Source organism: Meles meles, chromosome 18 (genome assembly GCF_922984935.1).
Source record: "Meles meles chromosome 18, mMelMel3.1 paternal haplotype, whole genome shotgun sequence".
Taxonomy (NCBI): domain Eukaryota; kingdom Metazoa; phylum Chordata; class Mammalia; order Carnivora; family Mustelidae; genus Meles; species Meles meles.
In genome coordinates, this window is record NC_060083.1 from 58,327,864 (window position 1) to 58,347,102 (window position 19,239).

The 19,239-nt window shown below is 62.7% G+C and overlaps 1 protein-coding gene across 5 annotated transcripts; it reads right to left on the minus strand.

Annotated features, from left to right (window-relative positions):
- Positions 1-1,812: 1,812 nt before the first annotated feature.
- On the minus strand, positions 1,813-19,161 carry GRIN2C (glutamate ionotropic receptor NMDA type subunit 2C). 5 transcript variants are annotated; one of them, XM_045986461.1, is made up of 13 exons: positions 19,080-19,161; positions 13,143-13,556; positions 10,505-11,103; positions 10,078-10,192; positions 8,926-9,137; positions 8,606-8,771; positions 8,112-8,265; positions 6,656-6,781; positions 6,148-6,377; positions 5,621-5,781; positions 4,902-5,089; positions 3,719-3,951; positions 1,813-3,297 (listed from the first exon to the last, which is right to left on the minus strand). In XM_045986461.1, exons 2-13 carry the CDS (start codon positions 13,539-13,541, stop codon positions 2,233-2,235), a joined length of 3,648 nt encoding a protein of 1,215 aa, XP_045842417.1. In that variant the 5' UTR covers positions 13,542-13,556; positions 19,080-19,161; the 3' UTR covers positions 1,813-2,232. The 5 variants fall into 5 exon arrangements, with proteins under 5 accessions (XP_045842417.1, XP_045842415.1, XP_045842414.1 ...); XM_045986459.1 differs by lacking the exon at positions 19,080-19,161 and adding an exon at positions 18,336-18,491 and having other exon boundaries at positions 8,606-8,768; XM_045986458.1 differs by lacking the exon at positions 19,080-19,161 and adding an exon at positions 18,336-18,491.
- Between the last annotated feature and the right edge of the window lie 78 nt (positions 19,162-19,239).

Consider the following 19,239-nt stretch of genomic DNA (forward strand, 5'->3'; position numbering starts at 1 on the left):
CTGGGGAGCCAGACCAAGCAGGCTCTGAACCTGGGGAAGGCATCCTCCCTGCTTCCACTTCCCATGGGGCTCGCTTTTCCCCAGAACACATTCCTAGAGCAGGAACGAAGCAGCCAAGAGCCTGGCTCCAGGAGCAAGATTGGCTCCTCCTCGGAGCCAGGCAGCAGCAGGCTCAGCTTCACATTTGGCTTTTAATTATCTTTCCAGTTCTTGGTTATTAATGATCTTGGGCAGTGAGCGGAGAGCAGCCTGGACCTCCAGACTCCTCCCAGCTTCCCAGCTGCAGCCTTTCACCCAGAGCTGTGCTCAGAGTCAGGAAGCAGGAGGGGCCCGTGGGGTCTGGGGGCCGGTAGCCAACAGTTAACTGTCTCAGCACCCGCCGCTATCGTCAAGGTCAACTCCCCGGGCACTGGCCTCGAGCACTCACCTAGACCCACATTTACCACCTGTGGCTGAGACCTGGATCGGTGAAAATCCACAGGGCAGAGGACGTGACATTGCCTGGAATGGACGGGGGCCACCCATCCATGGTAGAGTCCGGCTGTCCAGCCGGGAAAGGAGCAATGTTAGAAATTTCCCGCACTCCAGGGGCGCCGCCTGGGTGGCGCTGTCAGTTAAGGGTCTGACTCCTAGTTTAGGCTCAGGTCATGATCTCAGAGTCATGAGATCGAGCCCCGAGTCAGGCTCCACACTCTGCAGAATTTGCTAAAGTTTCTGTCGTAAATAAATAAATCTTAAAAAAACATTTCTCCCACTCCACCATTTCAGCTGTTCTCATGCCTAAAACCAAACAAACAAACAAACAAAAAAAACAGTTTTCATGTCCTCACCTACAGTCATGGACTACTCAGAGCCCGGGAACCACAAGAGCTGTGTGGGAAAGGGCACGGGGCGGGACAGTGGCGGCTCGTGGTTTTGGCCTTAGAGCACTGCCCTCCCCGGCACCCTCCCTGTCACATGGAAGTGGTTTCTGCCCTGCCTCCCCCTACTTGTCAAGGACAGCAAGGCCTCAGGCTTTCCACGTTCACACTAGCCGAGGTCTGACGGCACCAGTCGCACCGTGTTTGTGGAATGAGTGGGAGAATGAGGGCTCGTTCGCAGCACAGAGTCGTTGTGGGAGATAAACGACACGAGAGGTGGGAAAGCATTGAGAATTGTAAGCAAGAGCCATCCTTCTACATGGTCCCGAAATGATGACATGGGACAGAGCAAGGAGGGGGTGGGGGCAGGGAGCAGGGCGGGGAGCCCAGAGGGAGGATGAAGGACTGAGACATGGGGAAGATTCTCTGACCTGGGGCTCTGACCCCCCCCATGAGGACCCCCGGCACCGGCAGGGCTGAGCCGTGTCTGATTGCAGAAGCTGCCTGTGCCAGACTGGCAGGGCAGTCGGGGCCTGGGAGAGCCCAGGAGGCTCCCCACAGCAGACCTCCCGTTCCCACCGCTAGCCGTCAGGCTCTCAGGTGGACCCCTGGCAAGGCAGGACACTCACAGCCCCTGGCATGAGCCTCTCTTCAAGGAGATTGAAGGGTGAACTGCATCCGTCACCACCCAAGCCCCCATGCTGAGCACACTTGTCACATCCTGCTCCAGGGAGGGTCGGAGCTGCCACTGAATACCAAGTGGCTTCTGCTGCCAGGAGCCCGCCCTCGGCCTCATCTCCCAGATAGAGCTCATCCCCCAGAGGGAGCGGCTCACCTTCTCTAGGCAGACACCCTGCCTGGGACCCCCCCTCCCCCCGCCCCACTCCTATTGCCTGCAGGCTGTGGTGCGCCCCCTCCAGGGAGGCCGAATGAGGCAGCCAGGACCAGTGGGTTGTAAAAGATTCGTTTAATGCCCCAGATGCTCTGAGAAGAAACTCCGGGCAGGGAGAGCAAGGAGTGGGACAGCCCTGCCCCAACCCTGGGGTTCCAGTCTCCATGCTCCCCCCCACCAGGCCCCAGCAGTCATGACTAAGAACAGCTAAGGGCAGGTCAGGGAGAGCCCAGTGCTCCTGGTGACTCCAGGACAGGTGGGAAGGGCTTTGCATGAGAGGACAGCAAGAGTCCACCCAGCCCACGCCAGGACCTGAGACTGCCGAGGTCACCGAACTGACCGTGGAAGACATCTGTCGCTGGGAGCCCACAGCCAGGATTTCAAGGCAGAAGCCAGAAAAGTCCACGGTCACCTGCCCCATTAACCCTGACAGTGCCAGGCACGCAATCCAGCTGACCAGGAACCACAGTCGTTGGCCCCTCACACTTCTGACTCTAAGCTGGAGATCCGCCTCCAGGTACAAGGTCCAGGGAAGCCGTGTGTCCCACAGGCCACCCTGCTGACCTCTTCCAGCCCCGCACTGTCCCTGTAGCCTGTGCTCAGCCCCAGGGTCCTGCCCCTGTGCCCAGGAGGCCCCCAGGCCCCAGTGAGCCAGGGGCTGTGGCTGGCACAGGGGGGCAGAGGGGGGCACATGGCCCCCCAGCAAAGCGGCAGGTGGGCGTGCAGGCAGGCGTGCTGTCTGTGCGGCCAGGCGGGGACCCTGGCCCACACGCCCTCCTGGCAGGCCTCCCTGTAGGACGGCAGCCGCATCGCCGGCTCCTGAGCCAAGTGCGCGCAGGCCGGGCGGCCGCACCCCACGGGCAGAGACCCGGGCCAGGCGAAGGCCTCGGCCACCGAGCTGGGCAGGGAAGCGTGGCGCGGGCGTGGGCCCCGGGCCCAGGCCGCGCGCAGCAGGGCCTCCCGCCGAGCCAGCTGCTCTGGCCCGAGTAGCGGCAGGTCCTCCGGCTCCGGGGGCTCCGGGAAGAGCGGGAGGAAGGGGCGCCCGGACCGGTCGGCTCGAGGGAAGGAGCTGTAATGGCAGCGCTCCGGCGACAGGGGGCGCTCTGGGAGCGCGCGGCGCTCGGAGCCCGAGAGGAGCCGCCCGCCGCGCCCCGCGGGCAACTGCCGCCGCGCCTCCCGAGCCGCCCAGCCGGACACCCGGGAGACGTCGGGCAGCGACGGCCTGGGCGTCGGCGGGCGGCCCGGGGGCTGCGGGGCTCTGCAGCCCCAACCCGTGGGGCTGGGCTCGGGGGACGGGCCGGGGGTGGGCGGCCGCGGGCCGGGGCAGGCGGGCGGCGGGGGCGCGCGGCGGCCGCTGCCCCAACTCTCGATGGTGCGCGCGGCGCGGTCCAGGGAGCTGCTCACGCCCGCTGTGGTCACCATGTCGCGGGCCGCCTGCAGCATCTTGAGCACGCTGGCCTGGGCCGAGCCGGCGGTCAGGTCCGGGCTGGGGGGCCGCGCGGGGCTGGCCAGGCTCTGCACCCCGCTGAAGCAGCTGTAGATGCCCTGGGTAGCCGGGAGGAGACAGCCATGAGCGGCCAGCCCGGCTCAGGGACCGCCCACCTCCCGGTCCAAGCGCCAGGCCCTCGGTCCCAAAGTCCTAGGAAGCAACTAACATTTGTTAAGCGCCTCCTATGCGCCAGGCACTGGGCCACTGTGAGCGCAATTGCCCAGGAGCAGTGTGAGGCTCCAAGAGGTTCTCCTCCTAAAGGCACACAGCTTGTCAATAGCAGTGAGGGTTCGGACCGTCAGCCGGGCTCGGAGATCCTGCCCCGCCTGCGGCAGAGCGGTTGGGCTTCTTACCTGCTGTGTGATGCTGGCAGGCCCTAGTTTTTACATCGGTAAGTGGGGCTGTGGCCAGCTCTGCCTTAACTGGGTTGGTGCCCCTAAAGCAGGGGACTGCCTGGGGCGGGGTGACGCTACCCACCCTGCTGAAAGCCAGCAGGAAGTCCAGCCGAGGCGTGCTGGGCACTGAGTGGCGCAGTTTCCAGTAGACCAGGTGCTCCCAGGCAAAGACCAGCAGGGCCAGCCCCATGGCCACCAGCAGCATGTAGAAGACGCCAGCCATGTTGTCGATGTCCAGCTTGCTGCTCATCACCTCGTTCTTCTCGTTCTGGCAGATCCCTGAGAGCCACACTGTCTCCAGCTTCTGGGTCTCCCCTGGCAAGGGTGGGGACGGCGGGGGGACACACCTGGCTCAGGAAAGACCCTCCCAGGGCTCACCAGGGTGCCACCCTCTTGCAGGACCAACCAGGGATCAGGGATCTAGCCCCAAGGGGGGGCAGGATGGGGGGTGGGTAGGGGTTGTCAATGAGCAGGAAGAAAGGAAAGCAGAGTGGGGGGCTGGCGTAGGTGAGATCAGCCTTTGCCATGCCCACCCCCCCGCCCCCCGCCCACAGGCCCAGGAAGTTTGCTGACTGGGTCGATGTTATCATTCACTTCTGGGCCAAACTTATTGGGTATCTCCATGCCAGGCACAGAGCTGGGCGCACAGAGCCAAAGGCCCCTGAGGACGCCACAGCACCTTCATTGCTGTCATTGTCATTCTGTGACACGGACGGAAAATCATATAAAATTTTCTCTTATGGCACTGAAGCCTCTGGGTTTGGGGGCAGCTTCACCTGGACTGAACAGTGGACTGAACAGGTCCACAGGTTAAGTGGACTGCTTACACGTGTGAGCCGCTGGTCCCAAGGCAAGCCTGGGCCCCCGGCTCTGGGACTGGGCAGGCCCCTGGCACTACCCTACGTGATCTCAAGATGGAAATGGTTGAGAGGGGTCTAGAGAAAAAAAGAAAGGATCTGAGCCTCCTCCCACAGTCCCAGCGTGTGGCCTGAGCTTCCTCCTGTCTTCCTGCCCTTCTGAGACTCTCGTGTAACGCTATCGTCCACGCCTTCCTGGCAAGCCCACCCCTTCCCCAGGCCTTCAGGCAGTGCCTCCGGATACCCCCACCCACGAGCCCAGCTCTCACTCCCAGAGACCTCTTCCTGCCCACAGGCCCTGGGACTCAGAGAACAGTAATGGAGATGCTGACCAGCCATCAGCCAGCTGTCCCCGCCTCAGCTTCCATGGCCCACCCAGGGCCCCAAGCCCCCAGCAGCAGCACCCACCATCCCCCAAGAACTGCAGGAGCGCCAAGTCTATGGCCCGTTTCCAGTGGGAGTCCTTCTGCATGGCGATGCCGTAGCCAGTGGTAGCAAAGACCTTGCCAGAGCCAATGGTGACCAGCTTGCAGCCCTCGTCCTTGCCCGCCATGTAGTTGAGGACAGCAGCATCATAGATGAAGGCGTCCAGCTTCCTGGGGACAGGCCAGGGGTCATGTGAGGCGGGGACACCAAACCTGGGGCCTGACAAGGAGCCAGGCCATAGGAGCCTGCTGGGCACTGACCAGGAGGGATGAGTGGGCAGAGCCTTCTCTGGTTCTCCTGGGCCCTGGATCCAGAAAAGAGCCCTCTCCATAGCTCAGGGACCCCACCTACGCTCCTCTCAGAGAGACCAGGGAACTCTACCCCCAGAGGACCGGCCCTCTCTGCCCAGCCCCTCCATGCCCCTAGGACCGTAAGAAGGTCACAACCACCACCTCAGGCCAAGGCTGAACCCTGGTCAAGACCTCAGCTGCATCTCTCGGCCACACGGCGGGCATCCAGTTTTGCTCGAAAGTTTACTCTGTCCCGCGACCTCCTTACCCCCTTCCCCAGGAATCCTACAGGACACCCCAGCCTCAATGTCCCCACCTTGCGTCTCTCCGGAAGGACCAGAGCTGAGGCTGGCCATTGGGGAGACACGTGGGTAGAGAAGTCAGAGGCTGGGTGCAGAGCGGAGGACCCACCCCATCTTGAGGCTGGTGAGGGCGTCCTCCACCGACCGCTGATTGAACTTGACCATGTGGGTGTGCATGTCTCGGTAGTTGCTGCGGATGTTCCTCTCCGTGCTGCCATTGGGCACCGTGCCAAAGCGGAAGGGTGGGTACTGATCTTGAGGCCGCTGAAACTGTGGGCAGAGGGCAGGCGCCATTCATCACCCTCCGTCCGGCCCTGCAGGCATCAACCCGCCCCGCCCCCGTCCCCTAGGCCCAGCCCTGGGGTCTGCACTTGCTTAATGAGGGCACAAGAGACTGTCCAGGCCACCCCTGTGTTTTACACAGGGTGACACTGAGACCAGGTCAAGAAGAGACTTACTCAAAGTCACTCAGTCAGTGGACCTGAGCCCTCCACCCACACACCCCATGCCCCAGCCTCTCCTCACCAGGCTCCCAGCTCCTACCTGCTCCCTGCTCCATTTCAGGTTCCCCTCCTGGGTCCCAGATGCCCCCCTCTCCCGGCAGCCCCTGCCCTCTGCTAGTGGTGGCCCCAGGACCTTCTTATCGCTGAGGCCGGACACAGTGTCGATGTACTGCTCCTGGATCATGAAGGCAGCAAGGTTGGCGGTGTAGCTGGCGAGGAAGATGACAGCAAAGAAGGCCCAGACTAGGACCATGATCTTGCTGGTGGTGCCTCGGGGGTTCTCGATGGGCACCGAGTTGTTGAAGACCAGCGCCCACAGCAGCCACACAGACTTGCCGATGGTAAAGGATGGGCCCCCAGACTCTGGGAATGAGAGGGTGAGCACAGAGGGACTCAGGTCTTCCCTCTGTCCTGGGTGGGGCCATCCCCAGCCCTCCCCACTCCAGGGCAACCCAACCCACCTTGTTTCTCTCTTTCATGTATCTGATTGGCCCCTGCTGGTTGACCACAAGCCAGAGACCACCCCCCCCACCAAGATCCCGCCTTCTCTGCAGGGGGCCCCTGGGGGGGGGGGGGGGCTGAGCCCCGCCCCCCCATCCCAACCCTGTGGTTCCCCCTCCCAGGTCCAGCTGAGAGCTTACTCTTGCCACTGGTGAGGTTCTGGTTGTAGCTGACCGGGCTGAAGTACTCAAACATGAAGACCGTGATGGCCACCACAGTGAGACACATAACAAACATCATCACCCACACGGAAGGGCTGTAGGGCTCTGGGAACAGAGGGAGGCAGCTCAGAGGCCTCGCTACCATCCCTCCCACCCACAGCCCAGAGCACCGGGTGCGGGCAGGTGCCCATCAGAGTGAGGACATCAGCCCCGAGGACCGAGCCAAGGGGTCTCTGACTCTCAGAGCAGCAGAGCCCCGGGAAAGAACACCAGCACCGAGGAAAGTCAGGCTCTCCTGCAGTCTGTTTCCGCTCCTCTCTGCCCTGGAACAGGATCCCATCACCCCAGGAAACTTCCCTGAGTCCCACTCACTCCCATCAGCAACTTCCTTTCGAAGAAAGAAAGTTTACACCCCATGTGCTCGCCCCTCCCTTCCCATTCCCCAGCCTGCAAGGCCTGCAACTTGCTCCATCCCCCATCCTCCTCCCCCTCATCCTCCCCACCTGGCCAGATGCCACAGAGCGGAGCCACGGAGCCACGGGCTGCTTGCCCAAGGCATTTTCTCGTTCCCTCTCTGCCCTCGCCTGCCAGCACCGCTAACCACACTCCTGGTCTGGACATGCCCTGCGTGGCCCAGCGTGGACGAGCTGCTGGTTCTGCCTGGAACCAGGGTCTTTGAGATCAAATCTCACTCTTGATCCTACTGACAGGGCCAGGGAGCCCCGGGAGCCCCAGGAGCTGGGGAGCCCAACTGAGCTGCTCCGACAAGTCTGCTGGACGGGTTCAGTCTCCCTGGGCAAGGAAGCGTCACTGCCGTGAGCAGGTGCCCTGACGCAATGCCCGTCCTGCGGGGTGGGGTCTGTTGTCCTCTGCGTGTGGCTGAGGAACCCTGCTCAGAGAGCTTCGGTGACTTGCTCAAAGCCATGCAGCAGGAAAGGGATTCTCTCCTCTGCTCCGGGCTGGCCTGTCCTCGTGGCTCTCTGCAAACCTCACACTGCAAGTCCCACTGACCTCTGACAGGGCTCTTGGTGAGACAGGACCGTGGCTGCATCCTCAGCAGCTTGTGTGAGGCTTGGCGCAAAGGCTGAATTGCCAATAAGCCACAAACTAGCACCACTTCCCACTCTCCGGGTCGGCTCCCCCCACCCCGCTCCCTGTGGAGCTTCTCCCCAGTGTGTCCTAGCCCAGGAGGCGCCTCCCAAAGTCAGCCTGCCTTCCCCGCTTTCCCGCCCCTCACAATGGCCCTGCCACCCTCCTCACCCGACACTCGGGCTCAGATTGGAACAAGGGCTTCACCCCTTCCCTCTGCGCCCTATGCTCCTGCAGCCTCAGGCACCCACCGCTGCGCTGACCCTCTGAGGCCCGCCCCAACCTCCCTGATCCCAAGCATCCCCCCTCAGAGCCCGGAGCCCTCCCTGCCCACCCCGAGCCGCACCCAGGAAGGCCGACGGGGAGACGGTGCCGTTGCTGCGGGCCACCATCACGCTGATGCCCGTCTCCACGAAGGGCACAGAGAAGTCCACGATCTCGGAGCGCTCCTCGTTGATGGTGAGGGAGCCGATGGCCATGTCTGCCCGTTTGTAGTACACCTGGGGCCACAGGGGCCGGACCCGGCTTGAAGGACGTGGCTCACTGGCTGGAGAAGCCTCCCCAGCCTCCCCCAGCCACCCTGCCGGCACGCCCAGGGGTGAGTCAGCTGCTCCCATCGGGGGTCCTCAGAGCTCCGCTAGAAGTACCGGCCAGCCCAGGGAACATTACTGGTGATACCCCATCTTCCCTGCGAGCTGGGAGAGCCTCGGGAGCTGGGCCCAGGCCCCGCCCTGACTGACCCCCAGCACAGGAACAAGGCGGTGGCTGAGCACTTATGTGGGGCCTGGGGTTGCGAGCCAGCAGGGGGGTGGGCTCAGGCAGACCTCGGGGCGGGCCTACCTCCCCGATCATGCCGTTCCATACGCCCCGAACCCTCTTGCCATGCTTGCCATTGGTCACCAGGTACAGGTCATAGGAGAACTTGACCACCTTGGCCAGCTTCTTGAGGATGTCAATGCAGAAGCCCTTACAGCAAAGCTTGGTGTAGGGGGCTGTGTCACCGCTGCTGCCACCAAGAGACCACCAGAAGTCAGAGCCGGCAGCTCCTCCCGCTTTGCAGATGGCCCCCAACCCCCCTCACCCAAGCGCAAACCACACACGGCTGCCATCGCGCGGCAGCGCACAGCTCACACGGGTCCTTCCCGCACGTTCTCGCGGACCTGAAGGTGTGGTTGTTCTGCCTGCGGCAAGGCACGGTGTTGGGCACACAGCCGCCCGTGCCGGGGTCAGGGCTCTCCACAATGACAAAGGGCCGCTCTTCCAGCGTGGCCACCGTCACGTGCCGGCTGTCCACAACAGGCTGGAGAGACGCGCTGTAGCGAGGCCACACTGGGTACTTCATGTGGAGGACGCCGTGGTCCCAGCGCCCCACCTGCAAAAGGTGACCAGCTTCAGCCAGGGACCTCCAGCCCAAATCCCCCCACCCTCTAGGTGGGGCCTCTGATGGGCCCTGCCAGGGCCAAGAATCCCCCTCCCTAACCTAGGGACATCCGGGGCAGGAGCACTGGGGGAGCAGGAGAGTTGGGTGAAGGCTCTGGGCATGGACCAGAAGAGAGGGCCCCCTGCAGCCGCCTCCCAGCTCTGGTCCCTGCGCTTTTCCGATCTAGCCTCCAAACTGCTGCTGGCCTGCAGCATCATCCTGGAGCCCAGACCCGAGCCCGTCTCACCCCGCTCCCCACTCCCCCGACCCTGACCTCAGTAGAAAGTCCTTCCCCTAGTACTCAAGGCCTTCCCCACTCGTGTCCACCTGACCCTTCACCCCACTCTTGTTCCTCAGCCACCACACCCCAAACACATCACTTAAAAATGCCTCAAACCCTCTGCCCCTCTGTCTACATACACCAGGCTAGTACAGTATGCCTTCCTGATGGGCTGCCACTCAACCCTCCAGCGCACAGCCCAAATGTCCCAAATTCTTTGAATCCTTCCCCAGTTCTCTCCTTGGAAGGCAGAACTGATTTTTGGCCCTTCTCTGTACCCCCATAATGCTTTGCACATATCTCTCCTCAAGCACTGATCTCCCCGAATTCTATCTGTTTCCATGTCCGTCTGGCCAGCACAGCTGTGGGTGAGTCCCCCAGGGGCAGGACTAGGTGCTGAGCCCTTAACAGGTTCTGTGGTGGAGGGAGGCGAGAGTCCGCGGGAGCCCTGAGCCGAGGGGCCTCACCCACCCTGGCAGTGCAGATGCCTCAGCCTGAAGGATGAGGGGCTGGATGAAGGACAGAAGGGACCCTCTGCTCAGCTGTGGGACAAGAGGGGCTGCGGACAAAGTGAGAGGATACCAAGGAACCCCAGGCTCACCCCCTTCTCACCATCTCCCAGAGGCGGTGGCGGTTGAGGGCGATCACCACCATGGTGGGCTGGACCAGGTACCCACCCGGGCTGAAGGAGAAGTCTCGGCCCTCCCAGGTGACATTCAGTAGGTGCCTGCGGTGGGGGAGAGAAACCAGGGCGTCCCTGCAGCCCTGCCTAGGACCAGAGGCCCCCTCCCCCACCTTCTACCTCACCCCCATCACCACCACCAGGTGTCACTGACTGTGACCTTATTCCTGTATTGACACACCCCCTCCCGATCCCCGACACATCTTCACACCTGGCTTTTTTTTCAGTTGTGGAAACTAAGCTCAGAGAGGTGAGGTAACTTGGCCCCAAGCACACAGCTACTGGGAGGTGTGGCCCGCGAACCAAGCTCAGTGCAGCCCAGGTCCCCTGAAGCGCCGCGCCCCCTCCCATGCCCACCTGTAGAAGGCCTCCCGGGCAGGGCTGAGAGGCCCGGGGTGGCGACGGCAGTCCCCAGCCGGGGAGGGCAGGGCACCATGATGCCGCTGGTAGCCGTGCGCGCCCAGGGCCAGGATGGCCACGCCGTCGCGGACCTTCTGGCGGAGACTGAGGCGCCAGCTCTCGGTGACGACGCTGATGAGGCCCACGGGGAAGGCGGCGGGGGGCGCGTCGGTGCTGCCCAGCGCCAGGCTGGGCACCAGCCACACGTGTCCGGGCCCCACCAGACCGGCCTGCGCCGCCTCGGAGAAGAGCACCTCGGCCTCCTCGCGCGAGCAGTAGGCCACCAGCACCGGGGCGTCGACCTGGCGCAGCAGGCGCTGGATGTGTGCGCGCTGCCCGCCCGGGCCCAGCTCCAGCGTGAGCACGTCCAGCAGCCGCCAGCTCAGGTAGCTGGCGTCGGCGACGGCGCGCACCCCCTCCAGGAAGAGCGCGTGCCCCGGGTGCAGGCTGGTGATCACGGCGAACGCGCTCCAGTCGTACTCCTCCAGCACCTTGAACAGCACCTGCAGCTGCTGCTCCAGGGACACGCCCAGCTGCAGGAAGGCGGAGCCCGGCTCCTGGGGGCGGGGCGGGGCGGGGCCTGAGTCGGGGCGGGGGCGGCGCGCCCGCCCCAACTGCTGTTCCCTCCCTCTGTCCCCTGACCCAGTCGCGGCTCCTCCCGCGAGCCCCGGTGCAGCAACACCGGTCTCCCGCCCCCGACGTGGTTCCTAACCCCTGCTGCCCGTTAGAATCACCTGAAGGGCTTTTAAAGCTACTCGAGCGTCCCCCCACCCGAGCAGTGCCGGACCGAAGACCCGCAGCGTCCGCTGCCCCCGCGGAGCTTGTTGGAAATGCAAATTCTCAGGCGCATCGCACACCTGGGATGATCGCAATCTGGGGATGGAGCCCAAGAATCTGTATTTTAACAAGCTTTTCAGACGATTCTTGAGCCCGCCAGTTTGGGAAGCGCTGCCTCAGACCAGCTGAATCAGAACCGCAGAGATGGGACCCTGCGCGTCTGTATTTTTCTAAAACCCTATTAAGGCAGAGAACCACCATGCTGAGAGTTACTGTCGGGTCCAAAGGTAACTGGAGAAACAGCATCCTCCACGGAGGCCTGGGCACGAGAAAGTTCCTCCTCTCCACCATCTCCACCATCACAAACGCCGAGGGCACTGCCGGCTGGAGCCTGGGCTAACACAACCTGCCCCGCCCCCCCACTGTGGTCTCCCTGCTGCCCCTGCAGGCCCCCAGGATTTCATCTCACTACTCCTGTCCTAATCTTTTTAAAAAGCAAATCCGGGACAACCCTACAGGACAAGTAACCCAGTTCCTTCAAGAGAAAAATTGCAAGAAAAAGAGAGGTGGAGGAGGATCCTACAGATGGAGGCTCAGAAGCGACATTGGCCAATCCCTGGTGGAGACCGGGTTTGTTTCTTGAGTCAAGCAAACACATTTCTGAATAAGCGTTCAGATGTTTATGAAACAATGGGGAAACTTGAACACTGCCTGGGTAGTTGATGGTGTTAAGGAATTTTGTTTTTTAGATGTGATCATGGACAGCGGTTTTGTTTTTAAGCTCTTATCGATCAGAGATATATAGAGAAGTATTTCCGGATGGGACAATAGGGTTTTGCCTCAAAATGACACAGAAGAGGGAGAAGTGGGTGGACGCAAGGATGGGGCAGGGTTGGCAGAGGGTGGATGGTTCCTGAGGTCATTATACTCTCCTATGTAGGCTCAAATTTCTCCATAATAAAAAATAATCATAAAAGAAAGACAAACCAGATCGGTCTCTCCCCTCAACAGTGTCTTGCACCTCACCCCATTACTTAGGATAAAAACCAAATATCTTCCTGTGTGCTCAGGATCGCACCTTCCTCTCCAGCCTCCTCTCAAGAACTCCAGCTCCTTCCACCTGGCTGCCTTCACACCACCTGATGGCTCGGGCTGGAACACTGTCCCCCCCTTCCCCCACCCCCACACAACTTGCCAACTGTCTCTCATCCTCCACACCGTCAACATGATTTCTAAAGAAACCTTCTCTGACCAGCCCCCTACCCAAATGGGGGCCCTCTTTGACCCTCCCGGCATCCTGTGTTTTTCCTTTAGATCACTGGGGTCAGCTGAGACTGGAGACAAATGTGGGTTTGGAACTTTCTCCCCACAGGATGCAAACTCTATGAGGGCGCGCCTCCCCCATGCCTGGGACGGTGACCTGCCACTGGATGGTCTCCCTGCCGGTGGACTGCATCAGCTTCTCTGCCCAGCCTGCCCCTCCGCTGCTGGGTCTGGAGCTTGACCGAGGAAGGCCAGAGAAGCAGAGAGAAGGTGGACCAGGGTTGCCCACCAAAGCCAGAGATGAGCTTGCCACCCACACCCCCTCATCCAGACACAATGTGAAAGCAGCCCAGAAAGTTTATCTTCTAGAACATGGGAAGAGCATTCCCACAGCGCGCCCATGTCCCACCCTCAGCCCCCACTTCCCTGCTGGTGCCGTTCCCATCCCAGCCACCCAGAACCTAAGTCTCTCCCTGGCCCAGCCTCAGCCCCACTCCCGCAGCCCCAGCCTGGCTCCCGGCCCAAGGCATGAAAGGACATGAGTTCGGACAGGCACCTTGGGGGTGAGGACCACAGCCGAGCCCCCACTGATGCTGAGGATAGGCACATGGGTCTGGGAGGAGATGAAGTCCAGGATCTGCGCCACGGCCTCGGTGCCCACGTTGTCCTCAAAGACAATGCCGTGGACGCGCGCCGCCCCGAGGAGCCCGCAGATCTGGGTGAGGAGGCTGCTGGGGTTGGTGTTGTTGACGCCCACGGTGAGCGGCTGGATCTCCAGAGGCAGGTCCATGAAGCTCTGGGAGGTGAGGCGGGTGCGAACTTGGGCGTGCGGTGGCCCCGAGCTGCCAAACACCACGGCCACTGTCACGGCTTGCTCACCCTGCCCCGGGCCCAGCCCTGCCCAGGCCCCCAGGAGGGAGGTGAGCAGCAGGGCTGGCCCCAGAGCGCCACCCATGTCCACTGCGGCGTCCTGCAGAGAGAGCGGGACAGGTACAGGGAGGGAGACAGAAGCACAAAGAAAAGATGAGCACGCAGACAGGAGGTGGAGGCCAGAGTCAGAGACACACACCCAGAGGGGAAAGAAAAGAGGGAAAAATCTCCCTCCACAAAGAAGCGCCGAGAGGGAGGGACAGCCAGACGCAGAGAAAGAGGAAGAGACAGGTTAGCTGAGCCACCCCAGCGCAGCCTGGAGGGGCGGGGGCTGGCAGGATGTTGAGTCCCCACCGGTGCTCATTACTTCCCTTCTGCTGCTGAACAACATGCTTGGCTGGAAAGGCCAGACCTTTGGCCAGACCTAGTCTGGGTTCTGCCCCGGGAAGTTACCCTGAAAAGGTTAGTCTGGTGTCCAAGTCCGTAGATTTGAGTTAGACCTGAGTTCAAGTCCCGGCTCTGTCACTTACTAGCTGTGTGATCCTGACGACATCAGTTAAGCAGGTTTTCATGCAATAATCACGGGACGTACCGCACAGCGGCAAAGAGGCTGCCCACGGCTGCCAGCGTCCTCGTCTTAGCGGCGACAGCCCCGCATCCAGGGGAAGGGAGGCAGCTTCTGTGACGCTCCCTGCCCTACCTCCATATTCTCCATCCTAAACCGAACCTAACATCCGGAGGACCCTGCTCTGTGTGGCCCTGCGTGGCACAGAGACCCCTCCTTCCCGCCACCAGACCACCTTTCCCCTGTCGCCTCATCCAGGAGCAACCATTCCACAGGACTGTGATACCACGGACTTGGTCGGGGCTCGGGGTCTCCTGAAATCCTGAAACCCACGTGAGCGCCTTCCCCAGGCCATCCCCACTGTGCAAGATTTTTTTGACCTAACCCAAGGGCGTGACGTGTGTCCCTGCTAAATAAACATCATGGCTTTGGACTGGAACCAACAGCCAAGCCGGTGAGTGCTGCCCACTGATGCAGCGCTCCCGCCCAGCTGGCCACCGGCCACAGCTACACCACCTTCTCCATCTTCATCCCATCCCCAGCAAACCCTCTGAACAGGAGAGAGCCAAAGGGTGACCAGGGTGAACCTGGCTTAATCTGGGCTGAGAAGACAGCACTTTTGGCAGGGGAGGGAATGAATGCTCACTTCAGCGGCCTTGAAATCTCCCCCTGTCCCTGCCCCACCATGTACGGTTTCCTAGTACGCCGACTTGGCCTGTCAGCCCAGAGACATGTGTGAGTCTGGGACTGGAACCTAAACCATGCCAGGCCACAGGACACCTCAGCTTCTCCCAATCAGGGACCTCAAGTTACACCTGCAAAGGGCGCTGCCGTGCTTTCTCCTCCCTTTCCCCAGGGCTTTCTGTGCCCATCTCTGCCCACAGCCCAGTCCCGGTAGGTTCTCTGCCGCTGGGGACAGTCCCAAGTCTCCCCCATCTCTGCGTCCCAGCTCTGAGCTCCACGTCTGTGCCGTCCAGAACAGCAGCTGCCAGTCACAGTGACTGTGGGCACCGGAAATGCAGCTCGTCTGAACTAAGGTTCGAGGTCAGTGTCAAGTACATGGTGGATATGGAAGACTGAGTGTGAAAAAAAGAATGGAAAGCATTTCATGAATATTCTTTATAGTGGTGACATGTTGAATAACAGTTTACATACACTGAGTCAAACAAAATATACCGCTAGAACTAACTTCACCTGTGTGTTTTTTTCACTTTTCTAATGTTGCCACTGGAAAGTTACAATGACACCTGTACCTCTCATGTTGCTTCTTTTAGACAACACGACTCCAGAGGTAGGAGCCATGCCCACCCTCGGCTCCAAGGGGGCACCACCCCGAGACTCCCTCGATGAGAAGGTGTCCTCTGGGCTTAGGGTTGAGAAGGCGGGTGGTGCCTCTCACCAGGGGTGGTCACGCAATACCTTGGAGAGAGGGGCCCCATCCGGCAAGGCTCTCTGAGCTTCAGATGGCAAAGGGCAGGTTCAAAGAGATTCAGAGCCCAGAGTCTTATCACCACACGACATCTAGCTTTCCCCACAAGGCAGGAAGGTCATACCCCCAGCCTTGGCCTCCCAACCTGTCCACCTCCCATCCAGCGCACTCCCCTCCCACCGCCCTGGTCTGAAACATTGTCCTGGCCGCTTCACCCCTCCCAACACAGCACAGCTGCTCCCAGATGCCCGCAGAGGAAGTCCAGACACATTGATCCCATGACTAAGTCCCCCCATACACACCAGGACACCAACCCATTGTCCCCCCTGCATAGACCCCGCACTCCTGCTAGCCAGAACGCCCCTCACTGTCTTCATCCCGAGGTCTCTGCTTTGTTGTTCCCTCGGGCTGGAATGTCCTCTCCCCACGGTTTGTCTCTCAACTACACAACAAAATTCCAGAATTTTCAGAGCCCAACCTAAATCCCCGTCCTACCAGTCACCTGCCCCAGTTCCTTCAGGCTCTGGACACTCCGGCAAGAAGATACACTGTCTGAGTGGGGCTCTAGGCCTTCCTCCTACCCCACCCCCCTACCGCTCCTGGGCACGGAAGCACGCCACTATGCCACTTCAGTGATGGGCATCTAAGTCCCCACTGTCTCCCAGTCTCCCACCTTTCACTAACGGGCTGAGTTAATGAACACGGGGACAGTCGCCACGGTCAATCCTCTGAAGCCTTTGGCATCACCTTGAGCTCACTGAGCTCCTGCACGTGCTTAGGGCTCTTGCTGCCACTCAGCCCCTCACCCCCACTCCCAGGCAGGCTCCCCACCCCCCACGTGCGCACATGCGCACTCACACCCCAGACACTGGTGGCTCCAGGGGAGCAGAGGGACCTGGACTGCGCTGCCCGTTGTACCCACTGCCCTTTGGCAAGCGGCCTCTACTCTGCCGTCGGGTTTCCTTCCCTCCTCGACTTTTGCTGAGCTAAAATCCGAACCCAAGCGTCAGGGAAGTAGACCGCCACTGCATCTCGCTCCCACTGGCGCTGGTACCAAAGTCTCCCTGCAAGATTAACTCACCCCCTCCCCGCTGATTCCACCCCGGCCCCTCGGGGGGGCGCCCCGCCCCCTCCCCTTGGCAGGAATCTCTTACACTCGGGCTGTGAAGTTCGGGGTATTTTTAGGCCGGCGATAAATAATTCATAGGGAACGTGGCATCAGGCTCCCCCCGCGGGAGGACGGGGCGCGAGCGGCGAGAGCCACCGTCACCCGCGGCTCAAGGACACTCGCGATGCGGCGGCGGTGGCGGCGGCGGCTGCGACTCTGGGCTCCCGGACCCGTGCCACGCCTCCTGGCGGCCAAACTGGGCACCACGTTCGCGCCCCCAGCCGCGCTGCTACACCCCACCCCCTCCCCGCAGGTGTCGCCGGATCCTAGGCCCCCCAAATCACTCATCTCAAGCCGCGCAGGTTGTGGGGGGTGGAGGACGGGCTCGCCAGGCAGGCGGGTCTGTGGGCGGGGTACCAGACCTTGGGGCGAACCCAGTAATCTGGTTTCCAGTCTGTCGGGTCCCCTTCACGCTCCTATCCAAATTCTTAGTTCGGAGTTTAGGAGCAGACTTGAAACCGACTGGCGCAGCCGGAAACTAGACGGGCAGCAAGATAGAGCACATGAACCTTCCTCGATTTCCTCGATTTCCCTGCGGCCCCGGGGTCGGAGACCGAGCCAGGGCGGTACCACCACGGGAGGGCTGGGGGACTGAGCCAGAAGTCCGCCGGGTGAGCAGGGCTGGGAACCAGGGTGGCGTCAAAAACCCGGCTGGGAACCCCCCCTTCGCTCACCCAGAAGGACCTTCCTATGCATCCTGGGGCGGCGCACCCTTGGGGATTTTCTGGCTGCCTGATGTTTTGCCTTCACATCCCTGGCCCTGCCCTCCTAGGCCTGGGCACGAAACGCCTTCCGCAGCAGGAGGCTCCGGCTTTCCCTTCCCCGCCGTCGGGGATCCTTGTCGAAGCCCCGGGAGACCTGAGCACCCGCTGGCGCGACAGCCAGGGCCCAGCGCTCCGGAGCTCACGGTTCCCTCATGGTCCTCTTCGTCCAGCCTTCCCTTTGCGCCCTCGGAGCCGGGTCCGCCGGGCGCTGGGTCGGTACTCGGCCAGACCCCACCACCCCGTGAAGCCCGCGCTGATTCCCTGAGGTCAGAGGAGGGAGCGTTTTGCCGCGCAGAGGAGCGGAAGGAGAGCTGGCGGTGGGGGTGGCGGAGAAAGATCGAGGGGACTCGCCACGCGGGAAGGGGCGGGGGTGTCAAGGGAGAGGCGCGCGGCAGGTGCCCCGCAGACCTCCGGGAAGCGGGGGGCCGCGCTCCCAGAGCCGCCGACAGCCCCCTTTCGTCCTCCCTGCCCAGGCCCTCTCCAGCCGCCTTCGCGCAGTGGCGACCCCCGGCCCCCGATCCAGCTCCCCGCCCCGGCGGCTTCCAGCAGCAACAGTTGCGGGGGCCGGCGGTCCAGACTCCCGCGTTCCCGCACCGCCCCCTCCCCCGCGGCGCCGCGACGCCCAGAGAAGGAGGAGCTGGAGGGCTCGGCGACCCGGGAGACGAACGTCTTGGGCGCCTCACCCCGCGTCCTTCCCTCGCGTCCGCCGCGCGCCTGTCACCTCGGCCTCCCCGCCTCACCTCCCTTCCCCTCCGACCGCCCAGGTCCGAACCCCAGGCCCGGTCCCCGAGGGTCCCAGGTCCCCGGCCGCCCCCTCCTCAGTCTCCGCGCGCCGGCCAGACTGTCCCCGGGAGTCCCGCGTCTGTCTCCGCCGTCCTTGCCCGCGCGGCGCCGGAGCCCGGCCCCAAGTTGGCGGCGAAGTTGGCGTCCCCCGCTCGCCACCCGCCACTCACCGGGGGGAAGGGGCGCTGCGCCCGCGCCGAGAGCCCGCGCCGGCCGCCTCCCGCGCGCTGCATGTCCCGGCGCCTCGGCCCCCGCGCGCTGGCGCGCTCCGTCCTAGCTCGGCGGGCACCGGAGCCCGGGCAACGCGGGGCCCGGGTCCGTGGCGCAGCCTGGCGGGCTGGCCCGGCCCGTCCCCCGCCCCCTCCCGGGGTCCGCTCGGCGCCCGGCTCCGTCCGGGCTGGGCTGCACGGCGCGCCTCCGGCTCCCAGGGCTCGCCTGCCGGCTGTGGCGGAGCGCTCCGCCGCCGCCCGCGCGGGCCCGCCCCACCGGGGCCCGCCGCCTCCGCCCCGCCCCGGCCCGCCTCGCCGCCCGCTCCCCGCCGCTCCAGGCCCCTCCTCGCCCGCCCGCGCGCGGGACGCCCGGGTCCCATCTCCCTTCTCCAGGACTGTGTCTCCAGACCCGACACTCGGGGCCAAGTGCTGCCTCGGGGAAACCCGCAGCCTGGCTGGAGCCCTGGGTTCGAGCCCACGGATCACGCACGAGCTGCGTGACCTTGGGCCAGTTAATTCCGAGGATCCCTCAGTCTCTAAAGTGACACCAGCCTCTTGGGACTGGCCTAAAAGACCGTGAACTCGCCTTGTAAACTGCAAAGCACTAGAGACCGAGGTACTATTTTTTAAAAGGCTTGTCCATGTGGCTGGAAACCAAGAGGTGGGAAGGCCCTGGGAGTGGACAGAGGTAGGGAGGACCCATACCAGAGGCCTGGGGTCCTGGGCAAGCTGCTGCCCGGACTCCTCGCTCCTGCTTTTCTTTCTTGTTTTGCTTCTGCTGAGGGCTAACCAGAAAGGGAACTGGGCGGAAAGGCCAGCAGAGCAGGCGGGCAGGGGTCCCAGGATGCCTGCCGTGGGAACAGAA